The sequence below is a fragment of the Aythya ferina genome (assembly GCF_964211825.1).
Source record: "Aythya ferina genome assembly, chromosome: 2".
NCBI classification, from domain to species: domain Eukaryota; kingdom Metazoa; phylum Chordata; class Aves; order Anseriformes; family Anatidae; genus Aythya; species Aythya ferina.
Window position 1 is genome coordinate 125,717,675 of NC_140297.1, and position 21,343 is coordinate 125,739,017.

General features: G+C 34.5%; 1 protein-coding gene across 4 annotated transcripts in view; it reads left to right on the plus strand.

Annotated features, from left to right (window-relative positions):
- The window catches only part of LOC311433186 (uncharacterized protein C8orf34 homolog), a 170,267-nt gene that overhangs the window by 52,434 nt on the left and 96,490 nt on the right, over positions 1–21,343 (plus strand). For all 4 annotated transcript variants that reach the window (XM_084512074.1, XM_084512075.1, XM_084512073.1 and 1 more), the window contains 3 exons: positions 6,725–6,753; positions 13,314–13,483; positions 17,763–17,929. In XM_084512074.1, coding sequence (XP_084368200.1) covers positions 6,725–6,753; positions 13,314–13,483; positions 17,763–17,929 — 366 coding nt within the window. The remainder of the gene's footprint in view (positions 1–6,724; positions 6,754–13,313; positions 13,484–17,762; positions 17,930–21,343) is intronic.

Here is a 21,343-nt window from a genome sequence, read left to right on the forward strand (position 1 = left end):
TTACTGATTCATTTACTGATTCGTTGCTCTCTAATCCTGAAATTTGTATTCTCCATTGGAACCATTCAGGAATTTGGATATAACAATGCTGCATGCCTGGGGCACAAATTCTTTTCCTGGGGATTTTATTATTATTATTATTATTATTATTATTATTATTATTATTATTATTATTATTATTTAAGTTGCCATTGGGAAGAGAGTTTAAACCCATCTTTCCTAGATGACGACTGTACTAATGTATAGTGTGCTGCTTTGCTAGTATTTGGTGCCGTGTAGATGACACTGTTTTCCTTTTTCATGTATGGCTAGATGTTGAAAGGCATTTTGTCCTCACTCAATATGGATACACTGACAGAAATTTTATGCATAGTTTCTTAATAATACATTGATAATTTTATGAATAATTGCTTAATAATATAGTGATATGTGGCATCACTGGCAATAAAAAATTACTGAATTATTACTGGAGGAAATAGGGCTTATTTTGAAAGCTGTAAAGTGACTCAGAGTATGTAAATAATATAAGAATGTCAATTATGTCACTCAATGGCAAATCTATATCTATTACAATATTCCTACATAGAAGAGTCTGAGCTGGTTTGGTTCCTGTGTACGTTTTCCAAATCAGGGGGGAAATGTTTTGTTTGCTGCAACCAGAGCAACCATTTTCTGTCCTTTTTAATCCAAGGATGCTGTGAAATAGGAAATCTCAATATACCTTAACTACTTGATGCAAAAAGGCACAGGAGCAGTAAATGAGTAATTTGCTATCCTGCCAACAGCAGTATGGCAACTGTCTGGTGCATGAAGTTTTGCTGTGGGAAACGAACGTACAGCTGAGATGACTTGACCCACCAGCAAGGGAACATATGCTTCTCCCGATTTGCTGTGAATGGGAGTTAACTGCTGGTCAGTTGATATATGGTGATATGTATTCCTGTGTTCATGCTCAAAGCCGCAGTATTAATAATGGTAGAATAATAATGGAGTTTATTACAGAACCTGTAATGCACTATGAGTTGGACAGTCCAGCTATCTACAAGTTCCCTGGCCTAAACCAATCATAAGAATGAGTTTTCTAAAGTTAGTCAGGATTGCCTTAGGAGGTCTTAGTTCCAAACTCTGTATGTCAAAACCAGAATTCTTTGTTTGCTATGTAGGAAAACTGGCTGTTGGGAGCTCTGTGGCCATCTTCTGGATGTTTAGGAAAATACATAACCTATTTGTAACTCCCACTGGGCAGAATGATGGTATTCTAACATAAATTAAAGTAGTAACATTTTATTTTCTTCTGACTAGGAATGCATTGTGCATTTGGAAAATATGTGTCTTTAAAAAAAAAAAAAAAAAAAAAAACACAAAAAACAACAAACAGCTCATTTTTATTGTGTTATTTCTTCCTGTAGTTATTTAAGGAGCACAAATAAAAACAAAAATGGTAGATGTCTCTAAATTTTCACAACTTTTATTCTCATTGGAATACCTGTTCTATAGTTTCAGGTATGTATAGAATATGAAGATATTGCAAGAATTTGAACTAGTATAAAGCTTCTTAGGAATAATACAACAGGAAGGTAATTTAAGACTTGCCATTTCAAAAAGACCCGAACTCATACAGTACCTACTGTTTTGAAAATGAATTTTACGTTATTGAACTTTGAACATCAAAGTCTTAAAATCACTTTCCAAAGAGGAATAATACCACAGAGACATTCTGTACTTCATTATGTACTTCATTAGTTGTATTTGTTACAGGGGAGCAGCAGCAAGTGAAACTGTTCTGCTAAGAACTGCATATGAAAGAGCTAGGCATTTTTAAGGTTCATAGAATTATTAACGATGTGTTTTATGTTTTCTTTTGTTTTTGAAATAAAGTTAATTCCTGATAAACTAGAAATTAAGCAGGATGTCCCAGGAAGAAGGTCTTCATTGTGGAAGATACCCTTTACAAACTGGAAAAAAAAAATCATTATAACATGGTGCAGATACATTTGAGAGGTGGCATTTTCATCAAAGAATGTGCTTTAATGATCACTTTCACTTCTCCATTTTTACTGTTCTGCTGTTTCAAATGTCTTCCATAGGGGTGGAAGATTGGGAACAGAAACCTAAGATATTTGTGAAAGAACAAAGAAGAGTTTTGTACTTGTATGGTCAATTTAATAAACCATGTTTGTTGCTATTTTTTGGTTTTATTGGCTTTTTTGTTTGTTTGTTTTTTAAAGGCATGATAATCAACCAGTCTAATATTTTAGGTACAAAAAACAAACAAACAAAACATGTAAGTTGCAGGGTTAATACAATGTGATATGTTTTTGGGGAATCTGCTTAATGCAGGCATGATAATACTAAAGTATAAATATAAAGTTGCATTATTATATTACATTGGCTTGTAGATGTGTTTCCTTTAATCCTATTGTGCCAGAACTTTCTTGCAATCAGAAGGTACCTTGTTTTTCCATTTATTTTCAAAAACTATGCTATTGACAAGATGAAAGTGTTTCAGTTAAGACTGGCTGTGCCAGCATGAACAGCCCCACTCCAGATTTGCTGCTGATCGGAGGTGGCAGGGGTTGTGGCTGTGGAGCATTTCTGAAGGACTGTGAAATCATGTTCAGACCAATTACTTTGTTGTTCCAGCACCCTCGTAGCACAGAGAGTCATTACATTCAAAAGTAGAAACAAGTGCCCTGAATCTGTCTGTGTAATTCACTGGACAGCCAAGTGGGCTATGTCCTTGTGAAGCCTGATCAAAATTCAACACCCTTAATTAATTACCAAAGGGAGGATTTTTACAGATATAAAATTGGCAGACAGATAGCTAACTAATTCCCACTGTAAACCATGCCTGTGAACCTAAGCTGATGGTGGCAAGCAAAGCTCTCACCACTTTAATCAGAGTACTGCACTTTTTCATTGCATAAAGTGAAAATGGTGGGACTATTGTGTAGTTGTCAATCACAGTATGATATAAAACTGTAGCAAATGTTGTCTGTGAGAAACAGCTGCTCGGAAAGAAAGGGTAAAGTACAGTCCTTTATTTCTGAAGGATTTGCCTTTGACATAAGAAGACTTTCCCCAACAAAGGGAGAAGAACTTTTTCAACAGTCCCCTTCTTATCCACTGCTCAGTCAGTGGCTTTAGGCAGAGCAATGATGAAGCAGCCCTAAAACTTCCATTCTCTACATTCAGCATCACGTAGAGTCAGGCTTTAAATGCTTTAAATTGAAGGAAGTCAGAAACATTTGTTCCTAATAACTTATATTCGTACAAAGCTATTGGATTCAAGCTTGAACAAACTGGGTATGCCAGTCTCTCTGGTATTAGAGTTTTTTGGTGATTTGGATTAAGTTGTTATGAGAAACGGCCCCTTCTCATGGAATATGCTGACCCTTTGTCTCTAGCATTCTGTGATATTTATAATTACATTTTCCTATTTAGACTATATTAAAAGTATTTCTCTTTTCGATTGCATAAAAGCCACATAGAAACAATGGAAATAACTATACCAGGTACAGAGAACATAACCAATTATTTGTTGTCAGATATACAAAATAAAGTGGAAAGAGTGTTGTTTGCAAAACTCTGATCTCAAGATATTAGTAATTATAGGTATCAGAGACAGCAAACATTGTTACTGTTATTTTGTAGAAATTAATGTTTTTTGAAGTTGTCACTGTACTGCTTGAAAATAGTGTAACTGACAGTAACCTATATGACTACCAAAAAGTCAAGTGTGCTACGAGTTAAGAGAGTAATAGAAATCCTAAATACTCTTGTATGATAATTATGGATATCAATTTCTCTAGTTGCTTTTTCCACGATTCTGGATTAAACTGTTTTCCTTTTTGATATTGTGGTAGTATATACAATGAGATTAATTCTGTCTTTCATCCTCAGATTATATTATTTTTTACAGTCATTCCAGGTTTTTACTTGAAGAACCACAGTATGAAAACTGGAGCCTCTATTATTCCACATGCACCCAAAAAATCACCTCACTCTTATGATTTTCTGTCTGCTGCACACAGGAGGAGTGCTGTTCCTCAATTTCAGCAATCACATTTTGTTAGTTTGGCAACTACAAAAGAAAATTTGTAAGAGTGGGCATACACTAACGCAGTAAAATCTTGGGGAAAAAATGAGCAGCTGTTTTAAACCTACCTTTTATGGCTTAATTTATTCTGGTCTCTGCTAGTTGAGTTGTTTTACCAGTAATTAAGAGTTCTGTTAATATTAATGGGGCTTAAGCCATGACATAAAAATCTTTATGACTGGCAGTATGGTAAATCCTACCTCCTATCCTTTTTATTTTCTATTGATTCCACATCAAAGAGAGAGAGGAAAAGGTTTTTCAGGTTTGGTTACATGATTGCAGAGATAAGATTTCTAAATTTTTAAAATCTTATTTTGGTAAGATGCCCTCAGATACTGCTATACATCTACTCTTTTATCTGAGAAATATATTTTGTTTTGCTATCAAGGTAGTGCTTGCAATTTAGAAGAGAGGAAACTTGAGGTGTTTTGGTAAGTTGAATTACCAAGCTTACTCTATCCTCTAAATTCAGAGTAAAAACTTTGGATGTTTCTCACTTTATGTGTTTACATGTAACAGTCAGAGAAGCTAATAGATCTTTTTGGGTGGGGCACATAGTTGTGCATGCATTTTTTTCCAATTTGTCATTCAGTACTTCCAGTAATGATCTTTGATTAGCAAGATAGGCAGTTGAGTAGTGAAAGCATTTGTCTTTTTTTTTTTTTTTTTTTTTTTTTTTAAGGAGTCTTGCAAATGACATGGTTACCTTTTGTAGTTTCCTTTGCCATACATGAAAATAAAAATACTTAATCAGTAAGTCAGCACAGGGAAAAATTGCTCCTATTTATTCATAGTTTAAATTCTAGCATCCGTTCTATGCTCTGCAATGAATCTGCTTCTTTTCTTGGTTTACTCCCAGGTTTCAAAGACCAATTCACAGAACATCATCCTCTGTGAAAGCACGTGAAAAGGGCTGTAATTTGAGGAAATAAACTCAAATCAAAACAAAATGAACTGTATTAAAATTATAGGAACTTGCTGAGAAGTTTGTATGTTTGGAGAAAGCATTGTGGTTGTAAAATGAATTGACCGTGGTTGTGCAAAATAAGCCAAATGTGATGGAGAGCTTGTTGATGGGAATCAAGTTTTCAGGGCTGATATAAAGAGAATTTTGAATTACATTTTTTTGCTACCTCCAAGAAAATATTTATCTGCTCTCTAAGTGCCCATACAGTTTTGGGGATTGAAGAAAATAGATTTTATAACACATTAAAGTTCTCTTGAATGATTCAGGTTGGTGCAACCTGCTGATTATAATGTATGGACGTTAGTGTAGTGTCTGGCCTAAATAAAAAACTCAAGTTCTTGAAACATACGAATAGCTGTGAGGGGTGGAACAGTTAGACAAAATGGATCTTGTTCAACGTAATCTACTTTATCTACTTCATATCTCCTTTATCGTCATGGAATGATTGACAGTATTCTGTTAACTCTTTACATATTTCTTATGGGTTGATCAGGTCTTAAAATACTAATTGCAATTCTGTAAACAGTTCACTGTATTTAAAACAAAAATCAATATAAGGAAGTCATCTGAACTCAGAATTAGTAATGTGGAGTTAATGATTAAACCTACAGTAATAAAAGCAAAATTCATATAGTTAAGGTATACCAAATAGTGATGAATAAAAATGTTATGGAAATAAGCTTTTACTGTTGCAATCTTTAGTGCGATTTTAGAAAGAATAATTCTGTTCAGCTGAAACTGCATATTTTGCAATATATCACCAGTTGTGTTCCTTAGAAGATGTCTTGATTACTCAATATGAATTAGAAAACAACTATTAAGTACATGTTCTTTTTATGCATGGGTACTTCCCCTCTATTTTGACTACCTGGAGATGCTTTTCTTTGGTTTTTGAATGGAAGTTCTATGCTGATAATTTTTCTTATCAAACCTCACGGGAACCTGGGAAATGCTTTGCTTTCAATAAATCTGAATTTTCAATGTGATGGTATTAAATGTGTGATTAGTTGATCTCACCTCTTGATGTGACTGAGAGGTAGATATGTCATAAATTCTGAGACCAGCTGTGCATATCTAATTTGCTACAGGACAGTCGTAGTTAAGAGAGTTTTCTGACATAATGAAAGCAAACACAGGAAAGGCTCATGCAGAAAGGCATGAGTCATGAAAAACTTTTGCATTGGATTGTGAAATTTTATGAGATTTTACTCTCTTTAAATTCCTTTGGTTTTCATAGAAACACCTTTATGTTGAACCATGGAAAAAGAGAGAAGGGTCATGCCCCTTTGCCCCTGTAATTGTATCATAATACTATGCATTCTGGTCAGGATGAGATTTGCTTAATAACGTGCCCATATTTAAATACTAAATTGATGTTTTAAATTTAGAAAGCAGGTAGAAGTATACTTAAGCTTTACTAGCACCTCTACTGTATCCATTTCCATAGTTTTTTGATAATTCATTTTGACAACATTGCAGCTGAAGAAAGTTAAGAGCGTATTGTTTCTAGGCGATTTCACTAATGCAGCAAAATATGATACATCGAGTGGTACAGAATAATATGGAAACTTTTCAGAGTTAACTTATTTATTGCAGTGAAATGCATTTCTAGAAAGGATGTTTCTAATTTTTTACTTTTTTAATGTCGTTTTTTTCAGGCATTGCTATTTCTGATGAACTTGATAAGGTAAGATTTAGTGTATGCCTGATGAACAGGCAGCTGATTGTGATAATTTTAGGCAATGAGAACTACTTATGCCTGTCCAGGTACATACTCTTCAGTTCTGTTGGGTTCAAAGGAAGCTGGGGTATGGAAAGCTATATGGGTAAGTACTGCATATGTTGATGCATTAAGAGCTTGATCCAGGATGGGCTGTTAATTATGGAAAAAAAAAATCTCACTGAGATTTAAGGGACTCTTAATGAGGCCACGAAAATGCTTTTGATCTTAATATACCATCTTTGCTTAATGTCTGTTGTGTTACTTTAATGGTGTTCTTTTGGAAATATTAAGTTTTGAGTATCTTTAATTCACAAAGTCATATGATTGGGTGACTTTCTCACTGTCAGATATGATTTGAGAAAATATTTAGGAATATTTTCTGATCTGATCACGAATTCACAGGCCATAAAGATCAGTCTTCAATTTCTTGCTGAATTCTCCATACAATAATCTCTTCTGTTTTGACTATTTTGATACGCTACACAGTGAATTTTAATTTTAACTGTAATGAACTCTATGCTGAAAGAGTAATCCAGCTGATTTATCAATGTTCCAAAGGAAACAGAACACATTTTCCTTTCCTATTCTCACCACTGGACAGCAGGACATGTACAGTGCTGAGAATAATAGGTTGTGTTCTTGGTGTCAGAAACTATTACTGTCAGGGAGGTAAGATCAAAAAGCATATAAGGCACAGGAATATTTCCTGATATAAGATACAATTTTTAAAATGTCTTCTCCTGGTAAGATGAGAGTACAATCCTTTTTGACACAAATGCATATGAAATAGCTCCCCTGGGTTCTGTAGGAAGGGCCAGTGAGACAACGTTGATCACTGTTACCATGCAATCATGTGCATGTGAAGCTGCCATTTCAAAACTATGGCCTTTATTTATCATTTTGGCCTTGATCTTGCTCTATCCCATTGCTCATATTAAAAATATAAAAGGAAACTTAAGTTTCCTTCCCACCATTACCTTAATTGTGCTCAGAAGTGATGAGAAAAACATCTAGCAAAGCCTTTCCTTTACAACCCTTTTATTTAAAAGTACTAACAAAGAAGTCATATTAATTTAGCTTTGTTGAAAGAAATATGAAAAGCTGCTTTGAGAGCGTGGGGGATGGGGGAGGACTAGAGCCTGTTATCACATACTTCTCCACTTATAAAGAGAAATTTCTGTTGGATTTTTTTTTTTTCCAAGGTGATAGATTATTTCTCAAAAAAGTGTGAAGGTTGAGGTGGGGAACATCATCGGTAAATTTCTTCAGGATGTACTCTGAGTGAAGAGTTAATTTTCCTTTCATCACCATATAATTTATTTTTTCGAATTTAAAATTGGAAATATTTTTGTATAAAACTTGATATAATGTTACATGCAGTGAATAGCGCACACTGTCTGACCTTTACAACAACTTTACAATATTACATCTGCTTTAACATCTGTTAAACATCTGAGGACAGGTGATGTGAATGCTCTTGAAATCAAAAATTACTTGGAAAATAAAAAATTTTAAATACAAAACTCTTAACATACTTCCTTTGTGCAGCCCTGCTCAACTGGCTTACAGGATAGATTTACTGAAAATACTTTCTGTCTCCATGGGCTTAAGTGAACTTCAGTACTCTTGTTTTGCCCCTTAAGGATTTTGAATGAACGTAAAGGCTGCACCTGTATGAAGAAGTTAAGCATGGCAAGGACCATTCTGTGAAAGGAAGCAGCCCAGGTTCATGTTGTTAAGCCCTCTGTCCTCCAACAGGGCAGCTACAAGCAGCCTTCCCCCTAGGAATGATCCCTTGCACCTATTAATCCCCAAAGTTTCTTGTGACATGTTTGTAAGAGTGTTATTTGGCTTGGGCCAGAATCAACCAAGGACTGCCTGATAATGGTTTCACAGTATATGCAATTTAGTTTGATCTCAACTGAGCATGTTCCTAATCAATGTTTATATTTTGGGTATAAATGTAGCCAAGTTCATTGTAATTCCCTTCCCAGAAGTACATGCTGATACTACAGGTTCCTTATCTGGGCTGCAGCAGCAAGGAATCATTTTTAAAACCACATTCATACCTGGATTTTGGATTAATCATATAACCCTTCAGGTGCATGTGGTAGGTCCCAAACTTGGTATTGGATTCTTTTATACTGTTGGCATTAGTTAGACATCAAGAGAGGCATAAAATTAAGCATCATAATAAATTACTCTATATGCTTTTCCTTGCTTTATTTTTCTGACAGTTGAGAGCATCCTTGCCAATTGGGAAAGAGCCCATAATCCTCTTTAATCTGTGGTTTAAATTATGAGCCAAGAGAAAACAGAGAAAGCTAGTGTATGTTTATCTTTGTTAACATTCAAGGATATGTTTTTTGTAAAAATAATTTCATTCTGGCTGCAATAGCCTTTAGCCACTTTTGTCAGGTGAGTACTTGATCAATATCTCTGGATGATGTAACTCCTCCTCCAAGTAATCCAGTTAATTTGTTTGTTGCTTAGTTACCCAAACATTTGATTTTGGAAAACTAGTTTGCTCTGAATTGCAATCACTGCTCTGTAAGGGCATTTCATTTAAATAGACTCACATCAAATACCTGCTATATTACCTTTGTGCCAGTACTCAGGGTTTTAGACCAAGATAAAAGTAGAGAAAACATGGGCAGACTTAGTCTTTCAGTCGCATCGGAAGCTTTCAGTTTGATAGAGTCTAATAAAATTTCAGAATTTTATTGGCATAATTGCATAAAAAATCCCTAAAACTACTGCATTTAAACCAGATTTATTGTATAGATTTCCTCCTCCTGCATTTCATTTATTTCAGATTTTCAGTTTGGTTTCATTTCTCTTGATGATTCAGCCCACTTCTTACTCTAGGCTGGGGAAGCTGTATAAAATCAGCAACTGACACTGCAAGTACAGTGTGTAAGGAAAGAAAATTAGAAGGGATGTCTTGTGACTCACAGATTTTAGGGCTAAAGTATAGAGTTAATATGTTACAAATTTCTGAATCAACTCACCTTCTTTACTGCTGAACGGAAACAACGCATGAAGGGTGCATTTTTCAAAGATCCTCATAAATGCCAAGAATTTTCTGTAAACAGATAAAGAAATTGAGCTAGAATTTTACCCTTTCTGTGAAATTCTAATTTGGTTAAAACATTCTGGAAAAATGCATTGAGTTCACTATGAGTTTGTGTTTTCCCCAAGTCTGTGAGGACTCTAGAAGACCCTACTTCTGTGTAAATCACATAGTAAATTGTAGTATGTGTTGCGTTGTAACATGTCTGCATTGTAAGGTACATTGAGGTAAAATTCAGCCAGGATGCTACAGTGTGTATTTCATGCAGTATGTTTCAAATTTGTATAATTGTTCCCATTTCATCAATAGTTCTGAGTCAGACCGTGGAAAATAAGGACTCACACCTTTTCATCTTGCCAGTCAGAGACTGACTAAAATAATGACATTATAAAACTATTTAAAGGGGCATAAGGCAAGGTTTATTCATCTTCTGGCTTTTAATTCTCTAAAAGCTTTACAAATATTTTCCAAGAGTTATTCATTTATTTTTATTTTTCTGTGCTGTGTCTAGGGTATGCTTTCTTCTGAGTAGTATTACTACAAATAGTACAGGTTATATTTAACAACTACTCTACGTCATCAAAAAAAAAAAAAAAAAAAGAAGTCTGCTCACACCAAAGTTTCCCTCACTGTGGAGGTTTTCTCAAAATCCATATAGGCAATTAGAAATACAGAGCTTTTAAAGTTATGCTTAAGCAAATGGGTACACAGATATTGATATGCTCCCTCATAGGGGCTGCATATCACAAACACATCTCAAGTCAATGTTAGATGAGACTTAGCTTTCCTCCAGTCTTCCTGTCTCCTTATTTCCACATCAAGTAAGCTTGAGGCTGTCAAGTTGGTAGCTACTGATAGGGATGCTAAGTGGATGACACTGGACAGAACCATAAGACAATGGTGCACACCAATGTCACTACCAATCTCTTTATGGGGGAATAAAAATTGGAAATCAGTTAAGATTCTAAGGTTTATATTAAACAAACAAACAAACAAAAAAGAATAAAAACTTGACTGGGAACAGAATGCTTCATCTAAATTGATTAAAGCTTTTGAAATAAGGTGCCAAACAAACGCCTCAGTGTTCTCAATAGAGCTGTCTCTGATTCCCCATTTTCTGTTTTCACTGTGGTTGCTTATGTAGTTGAAAGGAGGAAAATAAATTAGGTCACTGAAACTGTGGTGCACTAATTAACAAGATTCAAAAATGGAAGCAAGGTAATAAAGTGAGGCAAAGCATGACTATGTAATGTAAATTACATTTCTGTTAAGCAGAGTATGAAAGTACTACTTTAATCCATGAAATGTCTAGAGAAGAAATCAGCATAACAAGGACAGACACCGCATTCACGGTTTACTTATTCACATTCTGGTGGTGCAGTGTACAGTGTCTGGAAAAAGTTGCAGTACTGAAAAAAGGCCAATTTTTAGCTGTTCTTCCTTTTTTTGCTTAGGTAACTGACAGCTTCTAACAAGATTGACACTGCCAGTTGTTGCAAAGTTAAACTAGCACAAACCTTTTCTTTTCTTTTCTTTTCTTTTTTTTTTTTTTTAATTATGTATTCATTATTAGAAATTATCCAAGGGAGAAACGGAAGAGAGAAAATGGCTAGGGTAACAGAAAGAAACTTCAGAAGGGGCCAAATACTTATTACTTACAGAAACTATTGTAGACACCAATAATGAAGGCATTATGTGCAGTGAATTTTTCCTATCTCATAGGCATATGATGGTAGTCACACCTGTTACAGGTTATACCTGTCAAGTGACCTGAGGCCACCATCTACATTAGCTGGCTATGCCACAGCACCAGACAGATACATAAAATATATATTAATAAGAACATAAAATAAAATAAATAAAAAAAGACATCAGTGTTTAGATATCCGAAAACCACTGAAGTCATGGTGTTTTTCTCAGATTTCTGTATCGGCTGTGTTTAATTTTCAGTGGTCATACCTTGCAGAAAATAGGCATAGTGTGAAAAGTAAATTCAGTTGATGGAAAACTCTGGACAGATTAGTCTAGAGAGTGCAGTGTGCACTCCACACAGACAATGCAAATTGCAGAAAACAAAATAACAAGAGTGAGTGAGTCAAATCCAGGGGCTATTTTGTCAGATAGAAGCTTTTGGAATTTGGCTGAGCAAAAGTACATCTAGCCAGAGTGGGATATATATTTGTATGAAAGCAGTTTGCACATTTTTTTGTTTTTTGTTTACTTTGTTTAATTTCAGTAAAGACCTCTACTTCAAATGGGCTTTTACCTTATCTGTATCAATTAGTAGGAGACTTTAAAATGGTTTGTTTTCAGGAGGATAGGAAAATATGGTTGCTAAGATAACTAATCACTGTCCTGTAGTTTTTCTAGATGTTTCTTGTTTGGGAAGTGTTGTTTTATGGTAGGAATATTTACTGAGATACTGATCTAAGTAACACACCAAAGGATTTGTTTTCCTATTTCTTTCTGTCTTTAGAAGATAGGAATAGACTACATGTATCTCTCTCCTAATTAGGAACACTGTATTTGAAATGTCTTTGCTATACTAGAAGAGTTTATTAAAGCAAAATTAATATTTCTGCTCCATTGTTTCATTATGTCTATTTTTTTGTATCTATGCTCAATGCTTTTTTTTTTCCCTTCAGTTTGATTGCACTGTTGTACTTGACCCTTTCTCAACAACCTTTCTCATAACACTGAAAAATGAAATACTCACCATTTCACAACAGTTTTCACATACAATTTTTAGAGACAATTTGTTTTCATTATTCTATATTCCTAATATAAATTCAAAGCAAATCACCACTATTGTTTTGAATATTTCAGTTTCATTTTGCTTGGTTCTAGTAATCCTCTTCAGCTATCTTCTTTCAGTAAGTGGTTAAAAATATGAGTACTAGTTTCAGAAATGCATTTTATTAAAATGTTAATACCATTTTCAGAATTGAAGGATACATTATGTAAATCCCAGCAGGGTTATTTTTAAAATGCCAAATGCAGATGTATTTATCAGTTTTGCATTTATACATCATGCAAATAAGAGAGATGCTATTAATCTACAACAGTCTTTTGGTTGGGATGTTCATTATGCAAGTGACCTCATCTGTTGCTTAGCATAGCTGACACCATATGGGTTCTAAGAATTGTGCATTTATTAAAAATATGTAATTTTTCAATATGAATTGATAAATACCAGATTCCTCCAGTTGATATTGAAAAGCAAGGAGAGGTTTGAGGCACCAGGGTGGGCAAATTTTTCTTGGAATTTTTTTAACAGAAATCTTTAACATACTTTTAACATACTGCTTATATATATAACATATTGCCTCTTTTTTTTTTTTTTTTTTTTTTTTTTTTAATGAATTGCATTATTTTCTGTCTTTTCCTCTTTACATGTCCAGTTGAAAATAAGTACAGTGCTTTTTTATTTTATTTTAATTTTTCTCTTCAGGACACCACGGGTTTTAATACCCCCCTTCTCAGACCTCGTGTGATTGGAGAATGGATTGGTCGTGAAGAGAATGATGCAGATCCACTAGCCGCTGAGATGCTGCAGCCACCAATACCAAGAAGTAAAAATGAGCAGTGGGACAGTGAGGATAGCAGCAGTCCTGGTGGAAGGTGGGATTTTTGTTCTGCCTAGAAATTTTATATATTTTTTTCGTTTCTGAAGGAGAGCTTTTATTTTTTATGAGAGCAGAATGCAGGACTTCTAAAGTCCAATCTGTAGTGTGGCAGCATGCACAATAAATGGGAGACACTGTTATGTGACTAGTTTCTTACGGTGCTTTTGCATATGATTAATTTATATGAGTTACCAATCCCATGGTTTTATTCCCAAGCATAAAGCTAAGTGCATGTTGACAAGGTTGGGATACATTGTGTAATGTTGTGATGTATAGCTTCATTCAGGTCCTTCAAACCCTTTTATCTTTCAATGATAGGTAATTGTAAGTTAATCTTCCTGGCACTTTAGTGATAAATCTGATTTTTTCTTTTTAAAGGAAAGCTACACAAGGGAAACAATAGCTATGTTGTTTCTAGCAGGACTTCCAAAATTCATCTTCATTTCTTGAAGAGAAAATTGTATTCTCTGCAGTAAATACCTTCCAATGATTCAGTGTGCTTGACTAAGGCTGGGGGAGTGTGTTTTTTTGTTAATGTGCTTTAGCTACATAGAAGAGTTCATCATTTTTCCAAGTTGTCCATTCGACATGATTTAAAGATATCTCTTTCTCACAGAAAGTTAAGCATTTGCAGCCATGCTTCTGTTAATTACCTAAACACCTGCTGTTCTCCGTCAACCCTGTAGCTTTTCTCTTTGGTTATAACTAGTACACTGACTGCAGCAGACACAGTTTGCTCCCTCTTTTAAGGATGCAGAAACTCTAATTTCCCTTTGAAAAGGCGTATATGCCTTCGCTATGTCCTCCATGTGTTCGCTACATCGGAATTCTCTTCCCTGTCACATAAGAAACTAGTCTGTCATTCGCTGGACTCTTAGAAGCTGTATTTATTAACTATCCATGCATGTTGGGAGTGATTGTTAACCATGAACGCATCATAGTGTTTGGTGTTTTTTTTTTTTTTTTGGGGGGGGGGGGGGGGTGGAGAGGGAGGGGAGAACTAGGGGGTCAGTGGGAAGCTACAAATACTACAATTTCAAAGTAGAAGCAGCATATACTAATGATCCCTTAGCCAGACTTTGGACTGGAACTAACAGAACTCAAAGACTGAGTCCCTCTACTGCAATTCCTGGGAAAGTAATGGAGTCATTGCAGTCATTGCAGCTTCATTGTGAGGGTCTGGGTTTCTATTTATCCTTATTCAGCATTCCAAGTAAAGGACACCAAGTAAAGATTTGTTGCAAGTTGCAGAGGGTATTGAGAATATTGTATCCCTTCTCTTAATAGGAAGAAGCAGAAATAGGCTGATCTCTAGATGGGAGCAAAGAGATTTAGTTCTGAGTGACAAAGATCATTTGGTACAGAGTATTTTTCTCTGTAGAAGGTGATACAAGCTGTGAGAAACATTATAGATAATGGTATAATGAAGAAAAATACTAACGGCTTTGAAAGTAGTATTTGAGAAGTCTTGTTGAGTATCATGAAAAAAATCACATTGTCAGAAGTATGGAATAAGGAGAGTATGGGGTACTTGGTGTAAGAAAAGAATCATGGGACACTGATATCTTTTCAGGTGTTTTAGATGCAATGAATGCAGAAGAGATGTTGAAAAATATGTATCATTAAGTGGGAATACTGATTTTCAGTGGAAATTAATGACTACTAAATTATGTGCTGCATATGGATTTAAATTTGGATGACTGATTTTATGCCTGGGATAATTCTTTGCTTCATTAGCATTTCATCAGGTTTTGTAAAGCATTTAAATAAAGCATGTTTGCAGTCTTGCAAACTAATATAAAATTGCAGTACTTAGATACTTTAGTACTAAGATAGTGATAATAATGAAATTGATGCTACCTATATGTGGAAGTTCAAAAGACCCATATTGATCAAGGTTAATCTGAATGTTCACTAATAATAGGAAATTTCTTCAAGGTCTGATTCAGTTATTGAGAATTAAAGTACTACAAGCAGACTTTGGAATTGGCTATACACCAAATGCATGAGACAGTAGGAAATAATAATTTAGTTTTAATGTAACATTTATCTAGTACCTCCAAAAGTAGATGAAATAGCATGTCTTTTTATTAGACTAAATGGAACTCAAAGTTGCTATCACTTGTTGATATAGGCTAAAATAATTCAGTTACATTTTTATCTGACAACTGAAGGAGGGAGTGATTTAAAATTCATATTCAATGTTTACAATTATGTTGTTTAAAATCTGATTTATTAACACTTTCAATTAGAAGTGATATTTTGTTCATCAGTAACTATCAGGATTTATGTGATAGACCAGCAAACTCTAAAAATTAATTCGAATCTTGATTTACAGCATAAGAACAAGAATGTAATTGTCCCATTATATCAAAGTAGTAATGTTTCCTTACACCTAAACATAATGAAATATTACATAAATAACATTTAACAATGACTATATATGTAGTCACATACACTCACGCCCATATATATATATACATGTATATACATACATGTATATGTATATATATATATATATATATAAAATCTTAGGATATAGTCAGAAGATTAGTAATTTTCATATTCATTTTTAGAGTAATTGCCATCAGTGTCTTATATGACTGCCTCTTTCTCTGTATTGTTTTCACAGAGCTTAGCATATAAGTTTTTTTCTGTTGGGTGGAAGCGGAAGCTGGGAATTCTATAGTATCTATAGCATTCTATAGGGAACTGAATAGGCTGCAGAGAATGGCATATTCCTGTCGACCAGTGCTTTGCTGATAACCTGTCCATTTTCCATATCGTTTTCAGCATAAGGCGGTACCTAAAGTACTATGCTCTATGTATGAATGTATGAGCTGTCTGCTTTTTCTGTATTTGCAGTCATGATCCTCACTTGTCAGTCCATTCATACTGGAAACCACTATTCCCTCTGTGAGAATTCCTGTGATCATAAGCAACAGAAATTTCATACAGTTTTTATCTGAAAGCCAGACCCAGTTACTTAAAAAGGAAGGGGATTAATTTGGAGCAACTGAAAGGACAGATTTCACTATTACTTTGACTGGGAAAGGTAGTGTAGCCACACTACCGCAGCTGTTTTGGTGATGTCTTGTCAAACTGATGAAGGGTCACCATTTTGCCCTTAATGTTCTGGGTTGCTGCAGAGGAAAGACTACACGTGTCATTGGTTTTATACAGCTCTCTGTTGCTGCTAAAGGAGTAAGACAAGCTATTAACATTGGATAGGGGACCATACAAAAGTGCTAATAGGAATCCTGCTGGTACTGAGCTCATCTTTCAGAAATCAGGAACCATGAAAACATGATTAAATTCATTTCCATGCCATTGCCACTATTTTTCTACATGAAAAAAATATTGTGGAAGTTCTGAGAGGAAGCATAGTTCTTGGGAAACTTCCCTAAGGGGCAGCGAATGTACACAGTGTGGATTTTGGGTGGTTTTTCATTTGATGTTCTTGTATCTCAGAGCATGAAATGAACTGGAGCTCACAGAGGCCCTATTCATAACAACATGTCCTAAACCCCAAACCTGCTCTACATCCCCAAGGTCCATTTTATCTTATTAGTGTTTATTTTTGCAGGGAAAATGATTATACTTTGATTATACTCAATTATTGATGATAATTGATTATACTGAATTTCATAATTTGCAAAATATCCATCTTCCTGCAACAAGCTATGACAACCTGAGGTATTCCTGATACCCTCCTACTTCTTTCTCATTGTCTTTATCTTGAGATTAGAAGGAGTTTGAAATTGTTAACTATAGCAATTCCTGCCTTAGACCCTTCTGCTAACTTCTGTGCAGTTCAGTTGTCTGTTACTTAGGTTAGGGGCACAAGTCAAGAAACTATAATGAAGATTGTTGTAACTATGAAAACCTTAATCCTATGTGATTGTGATAACATAACTACACAGTGGAGTAGTTTTTGTTCTCAGCTTTGTTGTTGTGCGACCAATGCCTTAACAATACTCATCAGTAATTAACATCCTGTTATGTATGTAACTTATTTAGACTTGATAAATACCCATAAAGTCAATGGAAATTTTCCCATCATTGTTCAGTCAAAATTGTAGGTAAGAACTAAAAGCACAGTCTGATTTATAGCATCTAATGATCAGGGCATGAGAGGTTACCAGTAGGTTTCTGTGGTCTGATGGTGCTAACCTTCAGATCTGGATGACTTCATGGGCTACAGTGATTTGAAAAATGTGTGACATATTTTATAGACAGTATCAGTAAGAGAAAGTTGTTTTCCTCCCTCGCAGCCTAAAAATGGAGCCAAAGAGCAAAGGACTGAAACAGCAACAACAACAACATAAGAAACTGCTGGCTGCCATGCTTTCTCAGGACTCCTTTGATTCAGCTCACAGCACAGCTCCATCTGTAACTGAAGAAGATATTGACAATGAAGACGATGCAATGGAACTGCTGGGTAACTGCAAAAAATTATATGTATTTTCTGATGCTTCTTTTTTTAATTAGAGGTTAAGCTTAAAAGTGTAGTATCCAATCACACACAGGTTAGTTTGAATCTTCTTCCTGTTTTTGAAATATCCAGTAACTCTGTGATAGTTCTTAAGGTTTAACTTACGACTTTCAGGAATGTCATGAAGGCCATATATATATGTGAAGAAACTGCCAGCTGCATCAAAATTCCATGCAAGTATCAAATATTTCAGGTGTTTAAAGTAAAATTAATTTGATTTCCTACATAATGCACTTGAAGGTTCATCTTGGAGAACATACTTAAGTACAAAGAGCAGAAGTAACTTTTACAGGCTTTTATCTTGTTCTTCTTTTACTTAGACATTTCACAGTCCTAACTTCATTGAGTTTTTTTGAGACTTACTAACTACATAAAGCTTGCACGATATTAATTAATAACCTCTACAGAGGATTTGATTGTAATGTTTCCAAAAGATTGTATTACATATTAAATCACACTCTAGAAACTTCTATGCTCACTGCAACCTCCTTTTCCTGGAACTGCCATTTACAAAAGGATGAAATTTTTGTAGAAATTTAATTACTCTCTTTTCTGCCATTTTTAAAAACTTCAGCATAAGATGCTTGAAAAGTACTCCTAGACTTCAATTATTTATTTACTTGGTTTTAGTTTTTGCCATATAGAACTTTCTGAGAATCAAGGCACATGAAATAATAGAGCCTCAGAACAGCTCAACATTCTTATATTTGGGAATTCTATCACAAACCCTTTGTTCCAGATTGGATGCCAATCTAAAAATTAGAAAAATATATGATGCTTTACTGTGATTCTGTTATTTTTCTGTTGCTTTCTTATTGCAGTTTTCATAGAATCACAGAATAATTGATGTTGGAAGGGACTGCTGGATTTATCTAGTCCAACCCATTGCTCAAAACAGTCAACTAGAGCAGGTTGTTCTGGACGTTGAACAGTTGGTTTTGAACCTCTACAAAGATGGAGACTAGAATGTTTCAGGGCAACAAGTTTCAGTGCTTGACTGTGATGACAAAAAAATTTTTTTTTCTTTTTTTTTTTTTTTTTTCTCCAGTAATTTTAAGCTTGATTTATTTGTATTTTTGAAAAAGAAGACATAATAGGCTGGATCTCTTCTGTGCCACAGTGGGCCATTCATTTATTCTTATAGGAAATCACACTATTTGTGTCTAAGGTCTTGCTATCTCCACAGCATCAGTTGTTATTTCCAGAAATCTGTGGATCCCAGTGAACGCCATAATTAGTCCGTAGCTGTCTCATCTCTTTATTTTTTTCCTGAAGTTTACTAATCTTTCCAACTTTATTATCATAACGTAAAAAGAAAGCTGAATGACTATCTTGTGCTTTTATAAACCACAAGACTTTTCCAAAGTAAAATTAAGTAGGCATTCTGTGGCATTTAGAAGGAACAGTAGGTAAAAGAGAGAGAGCGAGGTTGTTAACCTCATTACATGTGACATAGAATAGAATCTTTTATTAACTTCTGTGGGGATAGTGAGGCCAAAGGTACCCAGTACAAGTTTGCTTCTCCTATGTGTAGGTTTTCCTCTAGCCACTTGAATCTCTCAAATAATCTGTATTCAGAAAGTCAGTATGAAGCAAATTATCTTTTTTAGTGGCTTGACCTTTGTGCGGAATATTATTGGTGTACAAACCAGTGTGTTTTTTATTTCAGTATGTTTGCTTGTTTTGTTTCTTTTGTTTTGTTTTAAATAAGGACTCAATTGTAAGAGTTTATCCTGGTATTTTTCCTGGTTTTAAGCCATGTAAAACTTAGTACATTTTTCTACCATGCATTTAACTGAAACTGGCTGAGTTTATGCAAAATCAACTTAAATTCCTGAAAGGACACAAACAAGACCTCTGATCTGAGTAGAGGTTGTTTAAGCACTTCTCAGATTCTGAAGCAAAATCATATCATATCCAATGAATAACCATGCTTATTGTTATTATATATGGCCATGTTATAGTAACTAACACTGATAGCAAGGTCAATATATACCTATTAGTTTTGAAAATTCTGTGCTTCTGAAAGACTGTTTTTTATTTTTATTTTCATTCTTGTTTTCCTTTGGGCTTATAGTACATTTTATACTGGGTATAGCTTTTAGGTTATACTCTGCAGAACTGCTCAAAAATTGAGGCTGTAATAAAATGTTACACAGGAAGGGCATTTTATTTTATTTTGAAGGTAACATAAAAAAAATTAAGTTTCTGCAAACATAGTTATCTTTCATTGCGGTGTTTTCTAGATCAGTAACTGTGTGATACTGGGACTGAATTTTCTTATGTACTGCATTAATCCATTAACTGCTTTGATGCTTTTTACAGATTCGGTATAACTACTTCCAAATCATGTCTTTCGCTGAACTGCAGGGCATTGTTGCATATAGCTACATGACCATTTAGAGTTCATTATTCATTACATATACAGCCCTTTCTTAAAAACAAAAACAAAAACAAAAAACGAAACCACATATCAATTCCAGTATTGATAATAGAGGATTTTGATCTGTACCCTACTTATAATGCAGATTTCTGCAGAGCAAATACTTCCATCTTTATGTGTATGTCTTGATTCTCTTTAAGAGAATCTTTGTCAAAGTTTAGTTGACTGACTTAGGCATTAAAAGTATGAAACTGACTTTTGGTACATTTTCTTCTAAAAAACACCCAGTAATTATACCAGAATTGTCAATGAAGGTTTAGCTAGAATGGAACATTCAAAACAGCTAAGCTATTGCACTTCTAATGGGAAGAATGCATTTCAGAAGAAATATACTTCATTTTTATTTCAGTTATCACTGTTTATGTGCAATTTAGAATGCATAGGAGGGCTGATAACACACCGGTAATTTTTTAAGTGCGTTCAGCTGTGTGGGTGGTTGACACAGATTACTAGCAGATAACATCAGAATGGAAAGGATCTTCTTGACTTTAAAAAAAAAACAACAAACAAACAAAAAAACAGAACTGTAGCTATAAAATCACATGTATTTGTAAATATAAAAAAGGTAATGGGATTGAGATCTGTGACTGAAAGTTATATCGGGGGCTCATTTTATATGTATAGCCATGCCAAGTATTGTTTTGTAATATAGCAAGCCAAAGGTGTTCTTTGTGAAAGTCCACAGTCCTTTTGGAATTCCATGACATTTTGGCCTAAGATTTTCTTTGTATTTAGCTCAAGTCCACTGAGACTTTGAAATCATGTTATTTTCTCAGTTGACACTGATGTCCATTGGAGTGGATTGTACTCAGTCACCAAATTGTGTCCCATTTGGTTTTAAAACAGTCAATTCTTTGGCTTAGTGTAAGAATATTGAGTTGTTTTTTGGACACTTGAACCTATATTTATATTCTTGA